This window comes from Cryptotermes secundus, unplaced genomic scaffold (genome assembly GCF_002891405.2).
Source record: "Cryptotermes secundus unplaced genomic scaffold, Csec_1.0 scaffold391, whole genome shotgun sequence".
Lineage (NCBI taxonomy): Eukaryota > Metazoa > Arthropoda > Insecta > Blattodea > Kalotermitidae > Cryptotermes > Cryptotermes secundus.
This window is the reverse complement of record NW_019737394.1, coordinates 2,351,773-2,374,996: the sequence shown is the minus strand read 5'-3', so window position 1 is coordinate 2,374,996 and position 23,224 is coordinate 2,351,773. Positions and strand designations below refer to the sequence as shown.

The 23,224-nt window shown below is 42.0% G+C and overlaps 1 protein-coding gene across 1 annotated transcript in view; it reads right to left on the bottom strand.

Annotated features, from left to right (window-relative positions):
* The window catches only part of LOC111870321 (serine proteinase stubble), a 46,582-nt gene that overhangs the window by 16,183 nt on the left and 7,175 nt on the right, over positions 1-23,224 (bottom strand). Inside the window, exons 2-3 of the mRNA XM_023862501.2 lie at positions 7,512-7,596; positions 1,556-2,899 (exon numbers count right to left, since the gene is read on the bottom strand). Of these exons, the coding sequence (XP_023718269.2) occupies positions 1,556-2,899; positions 7,512-7,596 (1,429 nt within the window). The remainder of the gene's footprint in view (positions 1-1,555; positions 2,900-7,511; positions 7,597-23,224) is intronic.

The following is a 23,224-nucleotide window of genomic DNA, read 5'->3' as shown; positions in this document are numbered from 1 at the left end:
AAAAAAATGTAAGGAAACAGTCTTAACAAGGCCAAACTTACGCGAGGCTTTACTGCACACATTTAATGTCCAGTACATTCTTCCCGTGACTTACGGCTTTAACAAAAGATAGCGAATGAGCCAAAATTGCTGAGCTACACGTATGATTTCTAACTTGTATAGCTTGAGTACGTTCACCAGTTTATAAGACAGGCTTTTAGAGAAATCTATGTTTGTTTGGATTTCGTGCGTGTAACTGGAGAACCGTTGAGCCTAAATAGGCTCTATGCGGAATTCTGGCTGGATATATGTGGGAAAAAAAAACACGCATAAAATATTTTTATATCTTAAAACCTGCAGAAATGAAGACGGTAGGAAATTTTGGGGGCATATGCTAAACTATCACGTAGTGAGGATATGTAATGGTGGATAATATAGACACAAGTTAATCTTTAAGTGCACAGTTAATNGTGGAATTTCCCAAATTTTAATATCAAAGACATATTACAGCGCTTTTCACTGACAGTACACACCGCACTAATACTGTATATTAAAGGTAGGCCTACTCACCAAATTACAGTAGATTACATCAATTGTTGTGCCTTACTGTACCTAGATACGAGTACAGTAATCAGTTATCTTCATCTGTTTCCTGTTACTTGCCCAATACACACTTTCTAAATTACGTTCAATGTCCATATCAGAGAAATTCAGGAATAAAAATGACGTTACATACGAGGTTGATGCATTTGTGCATGTCGTACTAAGCAAGGTATAAAAACAGTTGCTTTATGAGGAATTAGTTCGTACCATTGAATATTGACGCAATAGACAAGGTGTCGCAGAAACCGATGTTGCTATAACCAAGTTTTACTGTATTTATAGTTTCTACTGTCCTCGTCATGTAAGCTAAAATAAAGAATGGTTCACTCGCAAGAGGCTCTGAATTAATAACTCTAAATTACTCTATAATTTATGGATGAGAAGAAATTTTGTCCTGTATACTCGTACATATGGGTAGATGTGAAGATAATTGGGCTACAGAAGATGATGAAATTCTGTTTTTTTTCTTTTTTTTTCTTTTTTGCATGAAGTCATGACGAAACTGCTGCAGGCCTTTCTGTCATGCTGGCTGCAACATTCGTGAATATGGAGGATCATATCGTCCAGCTTCTGCACGTGGAGCTAAGCCATTTTCGACGTTATCTTCAGTCCTGTTATATCAGCATCTTCCGAGATATATAATCATCAAGATTAATTTTTATTAGTAAATTACTGAATCGTTTAAATTTGTTCATTCAGGGTCTCGTCGGAATGAATCGTCCAGTATTTCAAAGAAAGTAGGAGTCATGAGTTATTACCGACATTTTTTACCTTCATATTAATATTTTTACCTCTATGCAATATGTTATAATGTAATTACTCCTACAACAGTGGATTTGCTTCTCAGATAAACGACCATCAAAGTAAATGGGATATGCAAAATATAAAAAACCATGTTTATAAAAATAGTCAATGTGTATCTGGTGGAATGCGCATTTCAAAGCTTCTCTTTTGAGAACAATGTTTTACTCACGTGTATATCCGATTCGAGCTATCCAGGGGTATTGTCCAAGCGCGGCGTTCTTCCCGCCGACGATGCGCTCACCTAGCGACATGCCACATTCTTCTGTTGGCAGCAGCTTCCGTTTCCACTCTGCTCCGGCAGAATCTCGGCCGCTCTCCTCAAAATGTGTGGAAGTATTTCCTGCCTCGTTTGGGTAAAACACCGGAGACTGAACTGCAAGGCCCTCTTCCTGAGGATGTTGGTCATTATTGTGGTAATTATGGGGATGAAGCTGCAGTTCAGGCCCGTCGTCATTTGCTTCGGCAGAAGACTGCACATGAAAATCTGGCCCATTAAAGGAATCCTCCCTGGGATCGTGTCCGTAGTTCGGAATTGTTGGCTGGTTTTCGCTGGGATCTGGTCGTTGGTAAACAGGGCGATTTGGGTAATCGTTAGGGACATAACGTGATGGATGTTTGTGCTGATTGAGATTGCCTTGTACTGCTTCAGTCGGGTTGTAGTTTGAATGCATCCCAGTCTCATGTGTTGAGCGATGTTCTTCGGCGCTGTACCCATGTCGACCAGGTACAGAAGAATCACGAGATGTTTCTGTGTTCCAGTAACCCGGAGGGGGGGATCTGTGCGGATAACTTGGTTTAGATGTAGAGTGACTAAACTGTGGATATAATTTGGTTGGAGTGTTTTGATAACTTTGACTATTTTCAGTAGCGTAAGTCAAAACATTTTGCGTTCTTATGGAATAATCTTGTGCTACAGGCACGTTAGATATGAAATTTGGTTCAGAGTCACTATTTCCGATATTTTGTACTGAGGAACCTGGCGTTACGATGTTATTCTCATGCGGACTGAATTGGGTGTCTTGATAAAACCTGTTTTTGTCGTCGTTGTTAGGTAATCCCGTTCCTTCGTAGTGTTTGCGTCTGGATTCAGAGTTCGAATTCCTGACTGTTGTTATGCTGTAATACACTCCAGGCGTATGAGAAGGGGTTGAACTTAAGCTTATCCGGGACTCTACTGTAGTTAAAGGTTTGCAGTTTTGTTGAGGGGAAGTCCCAGACGTTGGGAAATAGCCTGCATCTACGTGGCGCCTCTTGGATAATTGGTTACAACACACGAGGGGACAGAATCCTTTGAACCCACAGGTGACTTGTCTCAACTCCTCAGCCTCTTCTGGATGGTGGGCCAGTGTTTCAAGGAACTCAGGACACTGCGTCGCCTCAATGCAGTTGCAAGGTTCAACTTGCAGTCTTGAGATAATCCCTGGTTGAAACATGAGGGATGCTGCGGGAATATCCGGCCATGTTTCAGTCCTCCATTTTGAATATTGCGAGCTCGGTCTGGTCCATGGAATCACTGAGAGTAAAAACAGATTAAAAAAATCATATAATCTAACTGAAACAAAAGCACCGTTGCAGTTGTTACCTGTGATGCTTTGCATTCGGGGACCAACTAAACTGCTGAATGTTCAAGTGTTGAACTGCCTTCTGAATTCCTGACGAATGAATTACTTCTCTCTGGAGGATCTCTCTCGACTGAAATCTCCTAGAACGAATTTTTAAGTGACTCTCAGTTGTTCTGGGAACCTCGTTTTATGCCGTTGTATTCCCACTCTTTTGACNCGTAAGCTTTGCTTTAATTTGGGGAGTGCAATCGAACTGGTGCACTTCAGTGTACAGAGCATTCTTTCGCATGAAATTATTTGATAGACTGTACTTCATTTGATGAAAGAATTGTCATCATCAGGTTTGTTCCCAATCAAGAAATTACACGCCTGTGATGAGCGATGGGGGGATATGTTCTGGCATCATTATGTGTTCCGTGAAAGTAAGAAAATTCTAACCTGTAATCTTTGAACCCTAGGAATAGGTTGAAGTAGAAATATAGTTAACATATGTTGGAAAGTCGTAAGAGACAAAATGTCATTACCTCTTGATTCAGTTAACGAAGGAAATAATAATATTGAAGAGTATAAATAGCATTTGATTATTATTATTATTATTATTATTATTATTATTATTATTATTATTATTATACTACAATTGAATGTTCACCCAGTGGTAATATAGACACATTGGTAGGCAAAGACCTCGAAACAAGGAAGATAACAGCCGATGCTATAGAACGGCGCTGTAAACATGCATCTACAACAATAAAGGAGCTGTGTTTTCTGCGTGGTCCGTGCTGAGGGTTTATTTTGAAGGCAAGTGGGGCGACAAAGTCAATGGTATGTTGAGTTCTGCAAGGGATGCTGAGAGAGCTAGTGCTATAGTTCAATTGACAGCTCAGTTGTAGAGTGTAAACCATCAGGCAACGGCTTCACCACAGAAGCTGAAGAATCCCCACTGTTAGAAGCCGTTGCCAGGAAACGGCTGATAACACAGCATGATGGGAAAGATTTAACGGATGCTGTGGTGATTTCTAATACATGGACATTAGCTATAGCGTTGTAATTACTTGTAGTTCCGAGTTGTTTGTATAAGTGGCCAATAAATGCATTCACCAATCCATATCCCGCCAATTGTCACACCCCTCAATCGTGGCAGTATGTTCCACCGGCCAGTTCCTGCTGTATGGAGGTGGGAGTGAGAACTTAGACTAACAGGTAGACATATTTGTGGCAGAACAATATAGTCACTCACCCCTAAAAGCGTGACATAATTATTATTACTGCTATTAGTACCATATCCATCGACACCATACCAGAAATTACGTCACCATACAATTCGTATTTAAGCCACCAGTCGCCACTGGATAATGCAAATAACATGAGTCGAGCAAGACTGAGACAGCAGGCAAGTGGAATGAATCAGTAATGTAGACTTATTTTCAGGAGGTGCCTGCTCAAATCTCGGCCAGGACATTGATTAACCTGACTGAGGTTATTCTTGAATTTCCTCAGTCACTTCTGGCATATCCCGATGTAGTTTCTTAACTCAGGTCCACATTCACGTTTTTTGTAACCCAGTATTCACTTAACGCTATAGGCCTGTAACCTGAGCTACTTAGAGCCTCCTTAAGTGAACTGCAAGTGAACGGAACGGAGATGAGATCCTTAGTACTGATATCTGTTGTGCCCTCATGAATGGAATCAGGCTCGGGGAGAGAAACCTGGTGTTATCCGTGTTGTTTCCCTCAAATCCCACGTGAACTGCTACTCAATTGATGCAGGCCTCCGCAGGGAGAAGTCGGCTACTGGCTGAATTAAGGCACGGCTTGGGGGAACCCCACATTTTAGGAGACCTGCCGCATGTTCTGGAGCAGGTCAGAGTCTGATCTGTAAAATATTCGTGTGAAGTATTCATGTCTCGAATTGCAGTTCAGTGAAAGCACATTAGAATTTATGGATGAGGGAAATTGTCAGTAGGCCTGACAATTTGTTTATACTAGTTTTAACAGTTATTCGTGATTAGGTCCTATAATTTAAGAACACTGTCACGTGTATTGAGTGACTATAGACGGGGTTTGGATTGCTAAACAGGTTTATTAAACTCTTACGCTTTTGTACAACGCGTGAGTAAACCTTACATTTACTGTTACACACACACACACCGTTGCTTGGTAGCGGCTTTCAACGGTAGACTTCTCCCTTCCTATGGGTTCTCGAACTGTCCCCGGCCTCATCTACCAGCTTCTTATAGCAAAAGCTCACAACGACTGAACGGCAGCAGTCCTCTATCCAATTCACTAACTGACCAACCAAATCTTCGCTAACTCATCACTGTTCCTGCTTATAACTTCTCGGCACGGACAGCCTACAAAATTCCGCTCCTCTGTTGAAGTACAATTGTTGCCGTGAAATTTCTTGCGCTCATGTCTGCTGACGGAGCCGTCACCTAGCAACAGCTGTTATATAGTCGGTTATTTCGCTCTTCTTACCTAGCAAAGGGTCTACATGCCGCAATATTATTTCCGATTTCTTTCGAGAGAAAAGTTATCGGAGTAAAAATATAAAACGAAGTTTTTAATAATATTGACAGTTTTGAACGGAAGAGAAGAAAGTAAAAATTATTTATGCGCACTAGCAGGAACGGATATATAAACGTAGAGCAGCAACGGGTATTTAAATAAGTACTGGCCAGCCCAGCCTACCGCCTTTTTAAAGTCCGGCGTTTAAAGGTTAATATCTTCACTAACGTCCATATAGGTACATACTCGTATAATTACGTCGTAGAGTTGTCCACCCAACTGACTACATTTAGTTTCCAAATACTTCAAAATATCATAATCTGTGGACACAATTTAGTATTGACATAGAAACCTGAAAATGTGAGAGATCAATAAACGGAGGCACAACTTTTCTCTTGTAAAATCTTCTGTAGCTTCAGTGGATTTTGTCTCACACACTGGACGCGTCGAGTGATTATTATGCTGCCCCAAAGCCGTAATGACAAAAGACTAGTCAACGGGAGTTCGAGAATTCTTAGAATTGTCGTAATAACTGGTTAGTTTCAGCGCGGCCTCTTTTATGAACAACACATGCACTGACACTGTAAGTACATAACCCTTCCCATAATCTGTGGGTCAGTAACAAGCCGCGAGCCACCATCAGGGAAACATTCAGTGAACTGCAAGATGATTCACTCAGAAGAGGTAAAGATAAAGCTATCCCTGTGACAGGCCATAGAGGCCCATAATGTTGCGAGATGTCGAGGCTCCCACATTTTCTAGAGAATCGGCTCACATGTGGTGATGAAGTTGTCAACCTTACGCGCCAGCCTGCCGCCCTTACTCCCAGGAAGATTCCTGATACTTATTTCTGTTAGAGATTGAGTCGACTCAAGGGCCATAGTGTGACTGCAAGGATTAGGCCAATTGAAAAANTTATATTCGAAATATTCGAAATCACACTTCATTTAAAAATATATATATATTCATAATTAGTAATACAGGGTTTTCTACTCCTGAAATAATATTCCAAGAAAATTATTTTTTCTATAATTTCTGTCTGAAAATTTTGCTGCGGCCTATACACGCACGCGACCTATACATGCGTAAATACGGTACTTCGTTCTGTGAACTCTCCTGTCACTGGTGTCTGCAGCATTCGTTAACATGGAGCGCTGTATCGGCCTGTACCTCCAAACGGAGGAAACCCATTTCCAGCAAGTCGCCAGGTTCCGTTTTCAGCGACACATTGCTGTGTGGCTTGCAGTTATCAGTTCGGAACCTCGTGCATTGCACTGCATTATTGGTACTTCCCCTAAATATTTAGGTGTGTAGTACCCCAAGGGGAATCCCAAACCATTTCGGCGTTAAAGCATGAAACGGGACCTGTCATTAGTGTGCCGAATTAGTATGCGATGTGCATTTCATGGCCACAGCAAGCTTCGCTGTGTTGCCCGTCGAGTGGCGACTGCAATGTGATTGCGAAGTCTTAGGAAGCAAGTCAAGCAAATATGTTGTCGGCCATTCGGCGTTCGCTTGCCAAAAAATTCGTCTTTATTATGGATGTAAGGGAAGAAAGTTCGTTTTTAAACCGCTAATATTATATTTGAGTCTCATGCTGAAATGATTTATCACTCACTCTTTCATACAACTAAAGAATGTTCACAATTTCTGTTTAATTTAAAATAACATTAACATCACAATCAATTGCTACATATTTCGACTATACTTGGCCATCTTAACACAGTTGGTCACTTTTTGAAACCGTCGCACTGTACTAGATCATAAGTCAATATATTTCAGTGCTGCTGCTTATCGTTTTTCACACCAGTTGAAGCTGGACAAGTCCAAAAACTCAGTAATCCCGAAAGATATTATAATTATTTTTCTGCTTATACTATTATTTTTGTTAATTGAGATTTAATACATGAAAATATATTCAGTAGAATACAAATTTCATTTTGCGAATAAAATTTGACTTTTATTTCGGACAGAATTATACCAGTATTTTGTGATTTGCATTTCTGCAAATAAAAGCCGCTGATGTCGGAAATTACGGACTGAAAACAGCAGTACTTACCGTTAGTGGCAACAGCTAGAATGTTTGAAACAGAAGCGTAAGTCAGAATGGTAACTCTGCATATCATGGTCCCATCGGGCTTCATCTGAAACCAACATCTCCAGGTGACTTCTGCCCTGAATATCATCACTCAGTGGAACAACATAATAACACATACTTATAACAATAGCCATAACAAATCATTCGCATAATGATGGCCTATAATTTATTCGATCAGCAGCGGCCCGGGTCTGGCCAAGTGGGATTTATGGTGCACAAAGTGGCGCTGGGATAGGGTTTCTCCGAGTACTTCGGTTTCCCCTGCCAATCTTCATTCCATCAAATTCACCATCATCATAACCACCCGGGGCAGACGAAATAGGCCAATCAGTGGCCGCCGTGCGGAGTGGACCCAACTGGACTCCACCCCCCAAGTATACGAATTAAAAAACATGTATTCGATGTTCTTTTGCCCTCTCTCTCTCTCTCTCTCTCTCTGTCGTTCTGAGGATGGGGAGATTAAATTATATCTAACAGTTCCTTAGACAATGCATTTTATACTTTTGGGCCGTGATATCTAATTTCAGCGTCTTGTTGCATTGCGTAGCTCTGCCTTTGCATTCCGCTTCTTTGCCGTCTATGTGCAATGTCGGTTACTGTTCTCACTTCTCTATATTGTCACTACATGTTCCGGCCTATTTGCCGTCTATGTGCAATGTCGGTTACTGTTCTCACTTCTCTATATTGTCACTACATGTTCCGGCCTAACGTGGGCACCTTCAGGTGTACAGGTTGTTGTGACGAAGGAATCAGCTGTGCAACAGCGACGCACCAGACAGACTCAGTCTCATCCCGCGCCAAGAAACAACAACAAACTAAAAATATCTGCATAGTTCGGAGAGCGCCCGAAGCTTCGGAGGAGTATATCGCCTCCATCTTTAGGTCCGACAACTGTAGCAAGCTAGAAACCGGCAGAAGCAGACGGCAAGCCGAGCTGTTGGTTCCTTGCTTGGCTTGGTCTTCCACCCTGAAAATTGATGCGATTCATTCATTCATCAGTAATCTGTTAGACGACAGGTCCACAGTCTCTTCCAAAAGAGTTCCTCCGCTTAATGCGATCTAGAGCTTTCTCCTTCAAATGAGAATATCCTCTTCTGTCCCCAAGGTCATCCAGCATCTTCTTACGTCTTCTTCCTCGTCTTCTGGTCACTTCTATCCACGCCTCTATCTTCGCATACATGGTTCTCTGTTTTTGGAAATAGATGCGATATGTTCCTCCGAAATATCGAGCTGTCTATGACACAACACAGAGGACTATACTCTTCAAAGTCACGGTCTTGAGAACCCCAAATTCAATATATAGTTTAGGATTTACCGTCATGATTAATATTCGTAGAATTGTAGTTTCATAAGTACAGGCCAACTAACATGTGAGCAACTGTGGTCGAAAGGCGAACTGCCTTCTAACTAGTGCAATGGGCTGAGGCAAAGCGGGCAAAGCCACTGTGTGACAACCTCATCGTCCGGTTTACCGTACAATATGTGGAATATACAGGGCGAGTCTGATTATATGTACTTACATATTACAATCATGAAACACAAGTAATTGGAAACAAATTGCGAAATGTACAGAACATTTGAGGTGGGAGGTACTAATATAACTTGAAGTCAAGCAAATAAATGCGGTTTATTTATTTGTTTATATATTTATATACACATATTTACTCTTGTTTAACGACGCTGTCGTTAGCTCAGAGTATATGGCATCAAACGATTCGATTATTTATGAAAAAATGAGTTACAAAGGATGTGGAAGGACGCGGTCATGATATATGTACTATGCAGTGCTGCTCCTGTAATTGCTTGGAGGGATTTGAAACTATGAGGAATCTGAGGGCAGTGGGTGTCCCAGCAGAGATTCGATTGGGACACATCCAGAATACGAGTCAGATGAGTTAAAACTTGAGCTAACGTTCACAGTTGAATGTCCATCATGTAAACAAACGGTAATTCCTCAACATACTCGTAGTTACGGTGTAAGGAGACAGAATGACAAAAGAACGCATGGATAAAGTTATACCGCCAATTAAAGAAATTTCAATGGATGTGCTGTCTGAAGGTGCGCCTCTGTGGTCTACTGGTCAGCGTTCCTGGCTACAGATCCAGAGGTCCGGGTTCGATTCCCGGAGCTACCATGTTTTTTCTGAGACGTAGTGGGTCTGGAACGGGGTCGACTCAGTCTCGTGATAATGATTGAGGAGCTATTTCAAGGAAATAGCGGCTCCGGTCTAGAAAATCGAAATTAACGGCTGTGGGGATTCGTTGCGCTGACCACGCGACATTCTCTATTTGCAAAAGTTGGCACTAAACTTCGCCGACAAGCGGCGGTCGCTCGGTGGGTATAGTTCGCTTGTGGACTGAAACCACGGATTTTTTTTTCGGAGTGCTGTCTGAAGCGAGTAGGATCTTGGACTGCTTGACCAACTGCAGTTTCGAATTCTATTAGGGATGTAGGTCCCCGGGGTTTGTCTGCTATATTGCCGCTGTGTTCCAGTAATTGTGCACCATGCAATGAAGACGTAAGGGAGATAGGAAATATAGCTCCACCATTTTCGGTCTCGACACTAGACGGAGATAAGTGGTCAGCTTCACGCCCCTGGCTGCCTTGCACCCGATATATATTCGAAAGGCGGCTAGGCGAGCCTCAGAACCGATCTGGACGCCGTGAGACAGAAAAATATTTGTGGCTGCCAGAAATCGAGCCCGAGCCGTCCACCCAGTAGCCCATCGCTATATCGACTGAGCTATACCGGTTTCTAAATGATTTATAGTTTCAAAATTAATCTTAAATCTGGATGCCTAATCCATGTAAGCTCAAGAAAATTGCAAGGAAATATGGAAATTAGATTACTCGTAATTACTAAGGAAAAACCAGTAAAATGTATATCATTTTATAAACTGACATATGGGGGAAAAAGAGATGTCATGTGCGCTGTATAAATTATCAAGATATTTGTTATGCAATCTCTTTCGCTTCCCACTCGTAGAGCAGTATTGTTCCAGAGCGCATAATTGTAATTTATTTTCTTCCTTCGGCGTAAGAACTTACGTCTCACGGCCGGATAAATCCTTTGCATGTCTTAACCATAGTGTTCTGGAAACTAGGCGAGGCAAAGGTACCAACTTATGAACAATAACAAGAATTTCCTGCATACATCCCTTATGAAAGGAATTGTTTTTGTACTGATGTAAATAGAGCGTGTACCATTTCAAAGTAAGTAAAAAAAAAAACACATACTGCAATCCAAGAATGAAATCGGAAGCTTCCCTCACTTCCTCCCCGTATAATTTGTTTTCCTGACATTCCTGCTGATCCTCGGATTAATGTCACCCTAGTTGCTAGGCTGCTGCTGTCGCCAGTTGCGCAGGAGCTCTGCAAATGCGACCAGGGTGTACTCACGAGTAGTTCTCATGTTCATTCTCCAACAATACTTCGCACCGAAGCTGCTGTTCGTGAAGGGTTCGGTAATACGTACCCTGACAGGGATGCTCCAAATAGGACAATATTGAAGTCACCTGTAAGTTCGCGTATGATGCTGTAGTTAGGGTTGCGTATTAAATGGTACATCCTGTACAATGTAGCAACACAGTTCCAGTATCGGTAAAATACAGAAAGTGAGGAAGAAATTGGATTCCAAGACAGGAAACTCAGAAACATTTTGAAACTCTTAAGGCTCGTCCACATTACTCGTGCTCGTGCGACTCGCTATGCTCGCGGCTAGTGTGGACGATATGACAAGTCACGAGACAAGCAAATTTTTAATTTTTAATTTAAGAACTATAGCCAATAAATTAAAACACGAAAACAGCCTATACACACTACGAGTAACTATACGGATCCTCACGCGCCGAAGCCTGGCGAGCAACTGAAGTAGTGTGGACGAAGATTTACGAGCACAAGTAAAAGCCAGACGAGTCTCCCGACGAGCACAAGCCTGGCGAGCGTGAGCACAGTCTTTATTTGCTTATAAATCTGGTTTCTGTTGACTCATCCCACAGACACAAATATTTAACTATGTATCATGATAGAAACTTACGTCATTTGTGGGATGACGTACAACACTCAACGTAAGCAAAAGAGTTCCTTAATAATGTCGTATGAATATTCTTGCTCTTACGCGTCACGACAGATCAAGGCAGTCCAAGGTCCCTCGTTTCCTTAGTTCGAGAATATTGTTTATAGACGTTTGGTAGGATTCCTCAGAAGGGGGATCGGTCAGTAGCAAGGCCTCTACCTACACATATCAGCACAAACACAGGAAGCAAGAAAATATTGTGACGCATATGCCCATTGCTAGGCAACGGCTCGTAACCACATTCCTGAAGTTACGCTCGAAACAATTTAAGGACATCCATTGCTATGTAACGGACCAATAATCACGCATTCTTGATAACAGAGGTGGTGTTTTCCGTTAGGTACGTGCCGAGGATTTATAAGAGGGTTCAGTAAAACCGTAAATGTCAGACAGTAATAAATATCTGCCCCACATGGGGCTCGACACCAAGACTTACTGACTGACTGACCGTCAGTCGCAATGTTACTTTGACTTTAAGAATACAGAGATGTGTGCGACAGATCGCAAGGAGGGTTTTGTTGTTAGAAAACTCCAGCGCGGTCTCAGCTCAATGGAGACCTGATGTGAGCAATGGAACATTAACATTAATTAAGATAATACTCAAGGGATCTACTTCTCTCGTAGTTGTCGACCTCCTGAGTCTTGTCTCACTCTAAATGGACGAAATATTTCATTTGTAAATAGTGCAAAATATCTAGGTGTAATCTTCAATAAGAGAGTTACATGGAGATTGCACATAGAAATGATCGGAGCCAAGGCCTTCAGAACATTCATTAGAGTGTATTCCCTATTCAAAAGTGAGCGACTGAGCGCTAACATTAAAATGACCCTCCACAAAGCTCTCATTAGATCTGTAATGACTTATGCTAGTCCCGCCTCGGAGTTCCCATCTAGTGAAATTGCAGCGCCTGCAAAACAAGGTTCTCCTCACCACTGGCAATTTTCCAAGGCGCACACCGGTTCGCGACTTGCACATGGCATTTAAAATCATGATAATGAGAATGTTCGCAACATCGGACAAGGCGAAGCCAGACACAGAAAGTATAAGAGGCTTAAACTTGGAGGCGTTCAGACATACGACCGTTCAAGTGACTAGACTGCCGTTGTAGCGGAAGCTACTAGAAATAGTGCAAAATCTGCTGTACTGAGCCTGGATTGACAGAGGCCTTATGTATATTGTACATAGAAATAGGAATTAAGATTAAATGCGTAAATATATGTAAATACTGACAGTTAACTTACTAACACAGATTATGACTGACAAATGACAGACCCGAACTCTCGTCAGAGAGGGCGCCCCAAATGAACATATAAAGAAAAAATCTGGTCATGAGCCCCAGTCGGGGCTCTACACCAAGGCTTACTGACTGACTGACTGACCGTCAGTAGCAATGTGACTTTGACTTTGACTTGAATACAGAGACAAAAGTCAGACACGTCCTCTCATCAGAGAGGGTACCCCATAATAACAAGACTGTAACTGTCAAAGAGTAATAAATATCTGGTCATGATCCCCAAATGGGGCTCGACAGCAAGATTGACTAACTGATTGACCGTCAGTCGCAATGTGGGTTTGACTTTGACTTTGATTTGAATAGAGAGAGAAATTAAGGCGTAAGACGGAGTACTACGGAGTGGTTCGGTTCGAAGTGAGAAGAGTTCCAGTGGAGTGCTCAGTCGGAAGAAGATGACAGTGTGTCAGATAGCGATGTGTCAACTGTTGTAGCCAGTTGCACATATAACAGTTTAATAAATTTCATCGTCAAAGCCAAATCCCGTCTTATTACTGACTGAAACCCCGGATACGTGACAACATATTACAATTGCTCGCTATGAAACATGTTTGCACTACGAGAGGGAAACAGAAAACTCTACACGGCAAAGAGCTTCGTAATTGTACAGCGCACTTGACATCTCTTCCTTCCCCGTATGCCAGTTTCTAAAACTTACACGTTTTACTAGTTTTTTCTTAGTAATTGTGAGTAATCTAATTCCCTATTTCTCTGTACTCTTCTTGAACTTACATGGATTAAACATTTTGATCTGTTCCGATTCAAGATTAATTCTTGAACCATAAATAATTTATGAACCTGGATAGCTCAGATGATATAGTGATGTTCCCATGTAGAATTCGAACTTACTGTCACATTCCTTGATTGGTAGAAAATAGTAGGGCCGGTCACGGTATCCGAGTGGTCTATGGCATGAACTGTATTCGCTCGCTCGGAAGCCGGGATCGTGGGTTCGAATCCCACACAAGGTATTCATGTTTAGTATATGTATGTGTTTATTCTGTGTTTGCGTTGCCTTGTGGTTAGGCAGAGGCCTTGCGACGAGCTGATCACTCGTTCAAGGAGTCCCACCCTCTGTAAAGTGATCTTGAAACTGAAAAAATCAGAGGCCAAGGCCCAAGGGGGCTGTAGAGCCAGTTGAAAAAAGGAAAATAGTGTACGTCTTAGACGGCTTGGCGACCGTAATCAGCAGTGTAATATGAATAGGTTGCTAATTATAACATATTAAGGAAGTACTTTTCTTGCCTTAAAATAGGTCACGATCTCTTCCTGTCACCAATTTTCAAATTCTTTTTCTTAGAGGATATACTAGAGGCTGTTTAAAAAATATCGTTCAATGAACAGAGTTGCAACCGATACAGTCCTAGATTACAGATTAATTAATCTACAAACAAATTCCGTGGCTTTATTCCGAAGTAAACTATACTGACTGAGCGACCGCCGCTTGTTGTCGAAGTTAGTGCCAACTTTAGCTGATAGAAGATGTCGCGTGGTCAGTGCAACGAATCATCACGGCCGTTAATTTCGGTTTTATAGATCGGAACCCCTACTTTTCCATTCAAGTAGCTCCTCAGTTATCATCACGAGGTTGACTGAACCCCGTGTTCCAGACCCACTACTTCTCAGAAAATCTGGTAGCGCCGGGAATGGAACCAGGGACCTCTGGATCTGTAGCCAGAAAGTCGGACCACTAGACCACACAGGCGGTCATTAATCCACAAAACGCTGTTTAAATGTCAAGAACAACAACAAGGATCTGTCTTGTTTGAAATGGGAATAGAGGGCTGGGACTTCATATAATCGTTCGAAATTCAATTTTTAAAGACTTATCCAATTTGCAACACTTGTACGGTGGTCAGTATGTCGTGACCTATTAGGAAATAGCTTTCTTGTGAGAGAAACCCCGTGATTTGCAGGTGGATGAACAAAATTAACTTTTCAGTTGTAATTTGAAATCGTTAAATACTTACAACGTGATGCTTTGCAGCTGCACGAACAAACACGATAATAAGAAGCGATTGGGTCGTTTTCCCCCTCAAATCACCTGCCACACAACTCTGTTCTGTTTACGTAACGTTCCTCGGACTGGCTTTCGGAGTACTGACCAGGCCCTCTTGTAAAATGGGCATTACAGACTGCGCTTAACTTGAAGTTTTTCCCTCCAGAACAGTGACCCTCAAATGTTTTAGTTTGCTTTCCTTATTTTGAAAAGTTAGAATTAGACTTATGAGATCACTGTGCTGTCTGTTACCCCCGCCCCCACAGTCAATTTTGAATGGCTGAGCCAATCTTTATGAAACTCGGTGTGTATGTCATGGCAGTTGAGCCCATCTCAACGGTGTACTTCATTCCAATCAGTCTATTTGTCTGTATTTATATTCCGCTATAATTACTAGGCAACGGCTCAGTAAAAGTGTTACGTGGCAACGAATACATATATGATAATAGAAGAATTGTTTGAGGCTTTGCTTTCTATGTGATCCGTATCGTATGAAAGGAAAGCAGACGATTAATTCTTCTTGTCTCTCCTTGTGACATACTGTTGTGTCCGAATATCGCGACGCCCTGGAGGTCTCAGGGCTGCTGTGACTGCTGTTGTGAACACTTCAAGCTCCTAAACATTATTATTCTTAGTGGGGTGAGACTTAAGTCCTCTTGCCTGCGGCCACTTCTGGCCTACTGTACCAGCCCCAGATGATAGATGATGGTGATTGTGGAGCAATTGCTGGAATGAAGATTGGCAGGGGAAACCGAAGTATTCGGAGAAAACCTGTTCCAGCGCCAAATTGTCAACCACAAATCCCACATGACCAAAACTTGGGCTCGAACTCCGGCCGCCGCGGTGGGAAGCCAGCGAGTAACCGCCTGAGTTATGGCGCGGCCAAACGCCGAAGGAACTAAGAAGGAACTGACAGGACGCAATAATAATAATTATTAATCTACACCCTAACTTGTAGGATATTTGGTCCTCACAGCGGTGGTTAAGAAGAGTACCATCGTCTGGGATATACGCCGTGTAGACCCTTGAAAGTCAACCGACGTTTCGGAGGATCATATCTCCTTCATCTTCAAGGCTGAAGAGTAAACCGATCAATATGCCAGAGTGGAAGCAGGTGGCAAGCAGAGCACCCTAATGTAATATCATTAGAACCAACTAACCTATTAATTCCATGCAGCAAAGATCTTTTTGAGAAGTTGGATCAAGGAGCACTAAAGATCATTGTCTTCACAAGAGCCCACACTTCCTCCCAATGGACCCTATGCTGAGGCAGTTGACTCCAGCTCAGTTTCTCACGCCCTGTTTCTTTAAGGCCAATTTTAATAAGATCTTCCCACCTACTTCAGTAAAACAGTCTGATTCAGATACCGTAATATGGAGGCACAATAGATCACCGTGGTCGCGGTGCAAGGGCCAAGAAGGCCCACTCCTTATACATTCATGTCCATAATATGCTACATTTTACGCTGAATGTTGATTAGCACTCTATCGAACAATAAAGCTGGAAAACTCCCCTTGTCCACTGTCCGTGATGACTTACCTAACATACTCGTAGCGACTGTACAAATCTGGTGGCTGTCTCCCCCATTGGTGACTTGAGAATGCTTCACGTCTTAATGAAAGGGACCCACTTAACCTGGCAGATTTCCTCCACATGAGATATCATGAGAGGCTTGGTCACCAGAGTCTCGTTTCTTGTGACTGCATCACGTGAAGGTAACGTCGAAATTTGGGCAAATGAAGTGCACATCATGAATCTCATTTAATTCCCTTATTGGTTATCGTTATTATAATGAAAGTCTTTTCAGAAATTTTAAAATTGGGGGGAGAGATTTATAAAATATGCCGTTGAGAAGAACTATATACCAAGTTTCATAACTTTTTTTTTCAAAATCATGATAGTTGATTAGGAAAGTGAGTTCAATTTGTGTGCTTATTTAGGCACTCAAATTATCGCTTGTATGAGTGGCCATAGACGGGGTTTGAATTGGTAATTGGATTTATTGAACACTTTTATTTTAAATTGCTCTTCCAGCCCATTCAAGGTCCAGGCCTCTTATTCAGATCCATAATAATTTTTCACAGACGGTAGGACTCCTTGGACGACTGATCAACCAGTCGCAAAGCTGCAACCTAAACAAAGGACAATACAAACAGAATAAACGCATACACACACCAAACATCAATGCCTTGTGTGTTATTCGAACTCACGATCCCAGCGTCATAGCGAGCAAAGATAGTTCATGCCTTACATCGCGCGGCTAAAGTGACCGGCATTGAACATTTACAGAACGTAACTACAATTAACTACGACAGTCTCACTGAATTACACACTCCAAAGATCACTGTAATTGCAGCACACATAAAGTCTTCTTAGTTTGCTATGTCTTCACCAGTCGTTGCCTGGTGACAGATCCCAGCAATATTTTATAGTTCCGTGCTACTTTCTTAGCGGCTGAATGGCACCTGTCTTGTAATTGCATCCTACTCTTCTATCTACCATCTCAAGACGCTGGTAGCTGGACCTCTTTACACATTTTCGGCATGGACCTCACAAGGAACTTCGCCCCAACAGCGCTTCCATTGTTGCGTGCGTGTCTGTTGCGGCCATTGCCTTATAATGGTCGTTGTTTACGGAGCCATTACCTAGAAACGACTGTTATATGGCTGCTTATTTCGAAGTCGTTGCGCAGCATCGAGTCTATATGCCACAATATATTAAGAGTGGAGATGCTTATAGGTGCTTCAGCGTGAATATTTATGAATAATTCTTCCTGGGCTTATTTCCATGGAGACATTCCTTCAGTGCTACAATATACATGCACTCCCCCATACGTCTTCATGGCGTAGTGCTTAATTTGTTAAGCACAGGGACAAATTTACCTTTACCTTTAGGGTATCATTCTCTGCTGTTCTGGTCCTTTAAATTACAGTCATGCATTTTCACTAGAAATGCCCTTCGCTTTACTAATATTCACATTACAAAATTCCACTCATACAAACATTTATAATGAAGCCCATATGTCGGCTTGCCTTGTCATCGGTACGTAAACTCGTTGGTCCGAAATCCTTTCCGAAAAAAAACTAGCACGTGCGAACATAAACGGAAACGGATGTAACTTCGCTCAGTCAATTCGCCTTGCGATCTGCTGTGGTGTGCATGTTGCATGAGATTTTGCCGTTTTTAAGAATATTAACAATTTTTATTCTTAGGCATAGCATATTAGTACTTCTGACAGTTACATCATAATCTGTTGCCGATAATTGCATGTTCATTCAGTTATTGTTGTCGTTATTATTATCTTTTGTCTGTTCTGTAACGTAGCCCCAAATTATACATTACGCGTATGGGAAAATAGCAGTTCGCATTGCGAAATTTCGCTTTACGAACTCTCTCCAGGAACGTACCTGCTAATAAGAATGTGGTCCGCGTGTATTGCGCCTTCATCCTTGTTCCCATTGCTGATATAATTTGTATTGCACCAGCGCATTTGTCCTCTGTACACGGCCCTACTTCCTTTACGATCACACTTGCTGCCTAAATGATGTTTTATTTTCAAAAGGCCGACTGTGGCGCTCAGTCAGTCTCCAAGTCAGGGCGTGAAGCTGACCACTAACCTCCCTCTAGTGTCGAGGCCAGGAGTAATGTAGCTCTAACTTCACTCCCCCATATGCCTTCATGGCCTGATGCTTAGTTAAGCGCAAGACAACTTTATATTCACCTAGAAAAAAACCTCTTAATATTTTGTCTTCTTAGGCATTGTTGTGAACTTGGTCTCTGACAGTAAGGGAAGAGCTTAGATTAAGAATGTTTGAGAACAGGGTGCTGAGGAGAATATTAGGACAGAAGAGAGATGAAGTGACAGGAGGTTGGGGAAACTGCATAGTGCTTCGTAACTTGTCCTTTTCTCCAAATATAATTAGAATGATCAAATGAAGGAGGATGAGATGGGCAGGGCATGTGGCAAAAATGGGTAGAAGAGGAATGCTTACAGATATTGACTGGGAAACCAGAAGGAAAGAGACCGCTGGAAAGACCAAGACACACGTGGGTGGACAATATTAAAATGGGTCTTAGAGATATAGAATGGGATGGTATGGGTTGGATTGATCTGGCTCAGGATAGGGACCAGTGGTGGGCTCTTGTGAACACGGTAATGAACCTTCTGGCTCCATAAAATCCTGGGAAGTGTTTGAATAGCTGCAGAATTGGCGGGTTCTCGAGGAGGGCTCAACTCCATTGGTGAGCGAGGCTATTTCTGTGTTTTTAGTCTGAGCTTTTAATGGAAAATTTTATTTGCTTATGCAACTCAAAAATGGAGTTTCTAATAAGCTTTCAGCGGAATTCATATTACTGGCTCCTCATTCTAATAAACGTGTGCGCGCGGGCACACACACACACACAAACACACACACATACATACACACAAACATACATACATACATACATAATTCACACCATTCCATTTAATCCCGCTCAAATACAACAGAGCACAAGAAGCTCAGAGCTTCAGTCGGTAAGATTCTCGCACTGAGAAACCAGGTAGTTTATTACTTTGACCATCTGTTTGGTTGGCGAAGGGGGGTCGGGAGTGGAATGGAGACGTTTATACTTAGGCATAGTGGGAACCACATGAACCTTACTACATAAGAAAAGATGCTAGTTGAAATAAATGGATTGTAACACATGAATGAGTAGCAAGGTCCGACAAGCGCAACAATTTAATATGAAGTAAAGCCTTTACATGTTTCGACCACCACTGGCCAACACCAGAAGGCGTAGCCAATACTAAGAAGGAAAGCCATTACTTGTATTTGATGGACTTTACTAGGTATAGTGGTCAGCGTTCCTGGCTACAAATCCAGATGTCCGGGTTCGATTCCCGGGGCTACCAGATTCTTTTCTGAGAAGTAATGGGTCTGGAACGGGGTACACTCAGCCTCCTGATGATAATTGAGAATCTTTTTCAAAGAAATAGCGGCTCCAGTCTAGAAAACCGAAATTAACGGCCGTGGGGATTCGTTCGCTGACCACGCGACACCCTCTATCCGCAAAAGTTGGCAGAAGTCGCCGACAAGCGACGGTCGCTCGGTCGGTATAGTTCGCTTGCGGACTAAAATCACGGAGTTTGTTTTTGTTTGTACTAATTTATTTGTTTTAAAACGTGACTGTACAGGGTGTCTCTTATTATTATTATATTATCAATGTTGTAATATCTTCGCGCCGTATATACATTTTCCAAAATATGACAGAAACCATGTCACAGGAAAAACTTGATGAAAAATAAGTCATTCTCTGAGATAATATAATCTTCATTTTAAACTGAAAACCTAAATTAATGCGACATTTGAACACATCTGGATATCACTGGCACTGAACAACAATTTTGTTCATGGACCAGAAATCACAATGTACTTTGCCATCGTCAGCGAATAATTAAGAAATTATTATGAATATTTTTAAAGTTTCGTGGGAAAGCGAAGTCCCTTCTGTTGACGAACCTCGCATGTGGAGAGAGGACGAATATCGGACATTTAGAAAAATCAAGGGCACACGAACTTATACGAACTTCTTGTTGGGCCTAGACTCCCCGGCCTTGAGTGCGATGAAACCAACTTGCAAGCACAAGACGTGCTACCTCTCGAGGCAGTGAAAGTAACTTCATTAGTACTCGTACACTGAGCTAAAGATATGGTTTCCAAGCTTGAAGTCCTGTGTGCAGGCGGGTTAGAATACCTCCGTCCTAGTCCTACCTAGAAACCCTGTGCCTGGGGGTATAACTGGGCGACCTTGTCGCTAAGGGACCTAAATACAGGGATTTGGTCCTTCAGGTTGGGGGGTTGAACACAAAGCTGACTACCTTGTTCTGTAAAAATAATATTGTTGTGAAAACCGGATGGTCCAATTCACGCTAGGAATAGATAAACGTGGCAGAATCTTCTAAGGAAGGCAGTGGTTCATAAATGGATCTTTTGCCAATGATAATGAACGTTTTGAAATTTAACAAATTCTCACTGAATTTTGAAGAAAAAATGGAATGCACTAATAATTGCAAACAGTGTATAAATAATTAATGTTCCATAGATCGAAGGTTAATTGTTGGTGGACATAGCCCCTCTGCTTCTTAAGGTCAGGCATCCCTTAGAAGGTCCTCGTCAACCGAAGATTGAAGCCCTCTCACCTCTCCCCTCCCCACGGATAACCGCGGAGTGCAGTGTACTCTGACTTTCCAAGCGAGGACGCGGTGAATCGAACAGACATGGAAATTTCCATTTCTTATCCCTCTTGTCTTTAATTCTTAGCTGTCATCATACAAATGAAATTTCCCACTATATGACATCACCGTTGTCAACAAGCTTTTCCACTGTTTCTAATCATGATTTTGTTTAGGAATAATCTGTGGAAAAAAAAAACGGCTGTAAAGACCAGATATGCAGAGCAGTTACATAAGTACAGCAAATTTTGTCACGCTCCTGCCAATTCGTGCCATTTGTTAAGTAACCACACCGTGATGAAGCAAAGCTCCACACATTCCTGACCCCCTTCTCTTCCACATTTTCACGTTCTAGGCGAGTTAGGTTGTCTACTCTTACTAAACGTTTTCGGGATTTCCTTAATATATTTAATACGAGATAGTAGGTTTAGTAGTCCACAGCCGCCTCCTACCAGATCCTTAAACACAACTATATACCATCCATGATGCTTTCCAGTCTACCTTCTTTATTAAAAAAAAAAATAAAAGTAGGTTTATGTGATAAGCCTGCTGTCTCTTTGTATAGCCCATTAAATTTCGAATGTCTGAACCAGTCTTTATGAAACTTGGTATGTATATCATGGCACCTAAGCCCATTGCAACGGCATACTACATAAATCCCTCCCATCAATCTGTGTCTTCATTTGTATCCCACATTCGTTGCTAACGGCTCGATAAAAACATTAACTCTGCAACGAATATACACGCAATAATATAAGAATTGTTGGAGGCGTCGTTTTATATGCCGTAGGTGTCTTATCAAAGGAAAATAGGCAACAAGCGGAAATCATATAAAACCATTATAACGAAAATGTTCGAAATATTGGACAAGGAGAAGCCCGACATAGAAGGTATAAGAGGCTTAAACTTTGCGTCGGTCAAGCATACGACCGTTAAAGTGACTAGACTGCCGTTGTAGCGGAAGCTACTAGAAATAGGGCATAATCTCCTGTACTGAGCCTGGACTGACAGAGGCCCTGTATATATTTAATACATTTATTAGGATGTTTAACATGTAAAATGTAAATTTCCTTTACATTTTGATAAATAACTTGCTACTACTATAGACAATGACTCTGACAAAAGACAGACCCGTCCTCTCGTGAGACAGGGCGCCCCACAATAACAAGACCTAAACTGTCAAATAGTAATAAACATCTGGTCATGAGCCCCAGATTGGGCTCGACACCAAGATTGACTGACTGACTGACCGTGGCTTTGACTCTGACTGATTCTTCCAAGAACTTCTTTATAGCTCATTCAACACTGTATTATACAATGTGCTCATTTGGAACAGCATCAGTGAGTTAGCTAACAGTCGATAGCTCAGTCACCTCCTAATGATACCAAGATTCAGTACCCACAACACAGGGGCAGGCAAACGAATAATAATAATATCTGGGAACATAGGTAGTCTATTAATATCAACCTGTAATTAAGGATTTTTCGTCTCTCCCCAGCGGTTCGCCACAAGCAGAACGACATTTTGCCACACAAAGTTCAAAATTCAGAGAAACCATCGCGTACCACCTTGCCAGTCACGGGAACACAACTTCATATTCACCCGTTTTCCAGAACCAGAATTTGTTGCTATGGGATACAGCCCTATACATCCACACTGATCACTTGTATAACTATGTATAAAGGTTAAGTTAGGTTATGTTAGGTTATGTTCCAGTAGGCTTTATATTGTCACGATTTATGTGTGACCATAGATGGGATATGGTTTGTGAATGAATTTATTGACCTTTTGTGTACACCACTTGGAACTACGAGTGGTTACAGGCCTATCGCTAATCTCCACACTTTACAAATCACCTCAGCACTCATTAAGCTTCTTTCCAGCCTGCTGTCTTCATAAGCCGTTCCCCAGCAACCGTTTCTAGCAGTGGAGATTCTTCAGCTTCCCGCCCTCAGGTCCTATCTTCACGTCCCGTGCAGAACTCAACTGCCAAGTCCGAAACTCGGCCTCGATTCCCAGTTGAGTGGCTCAAAAGTTACTTTGCGACTGGCAGTTTACGGCCACTCAGTTCGTCTTGGCGTCAGGCCCTTG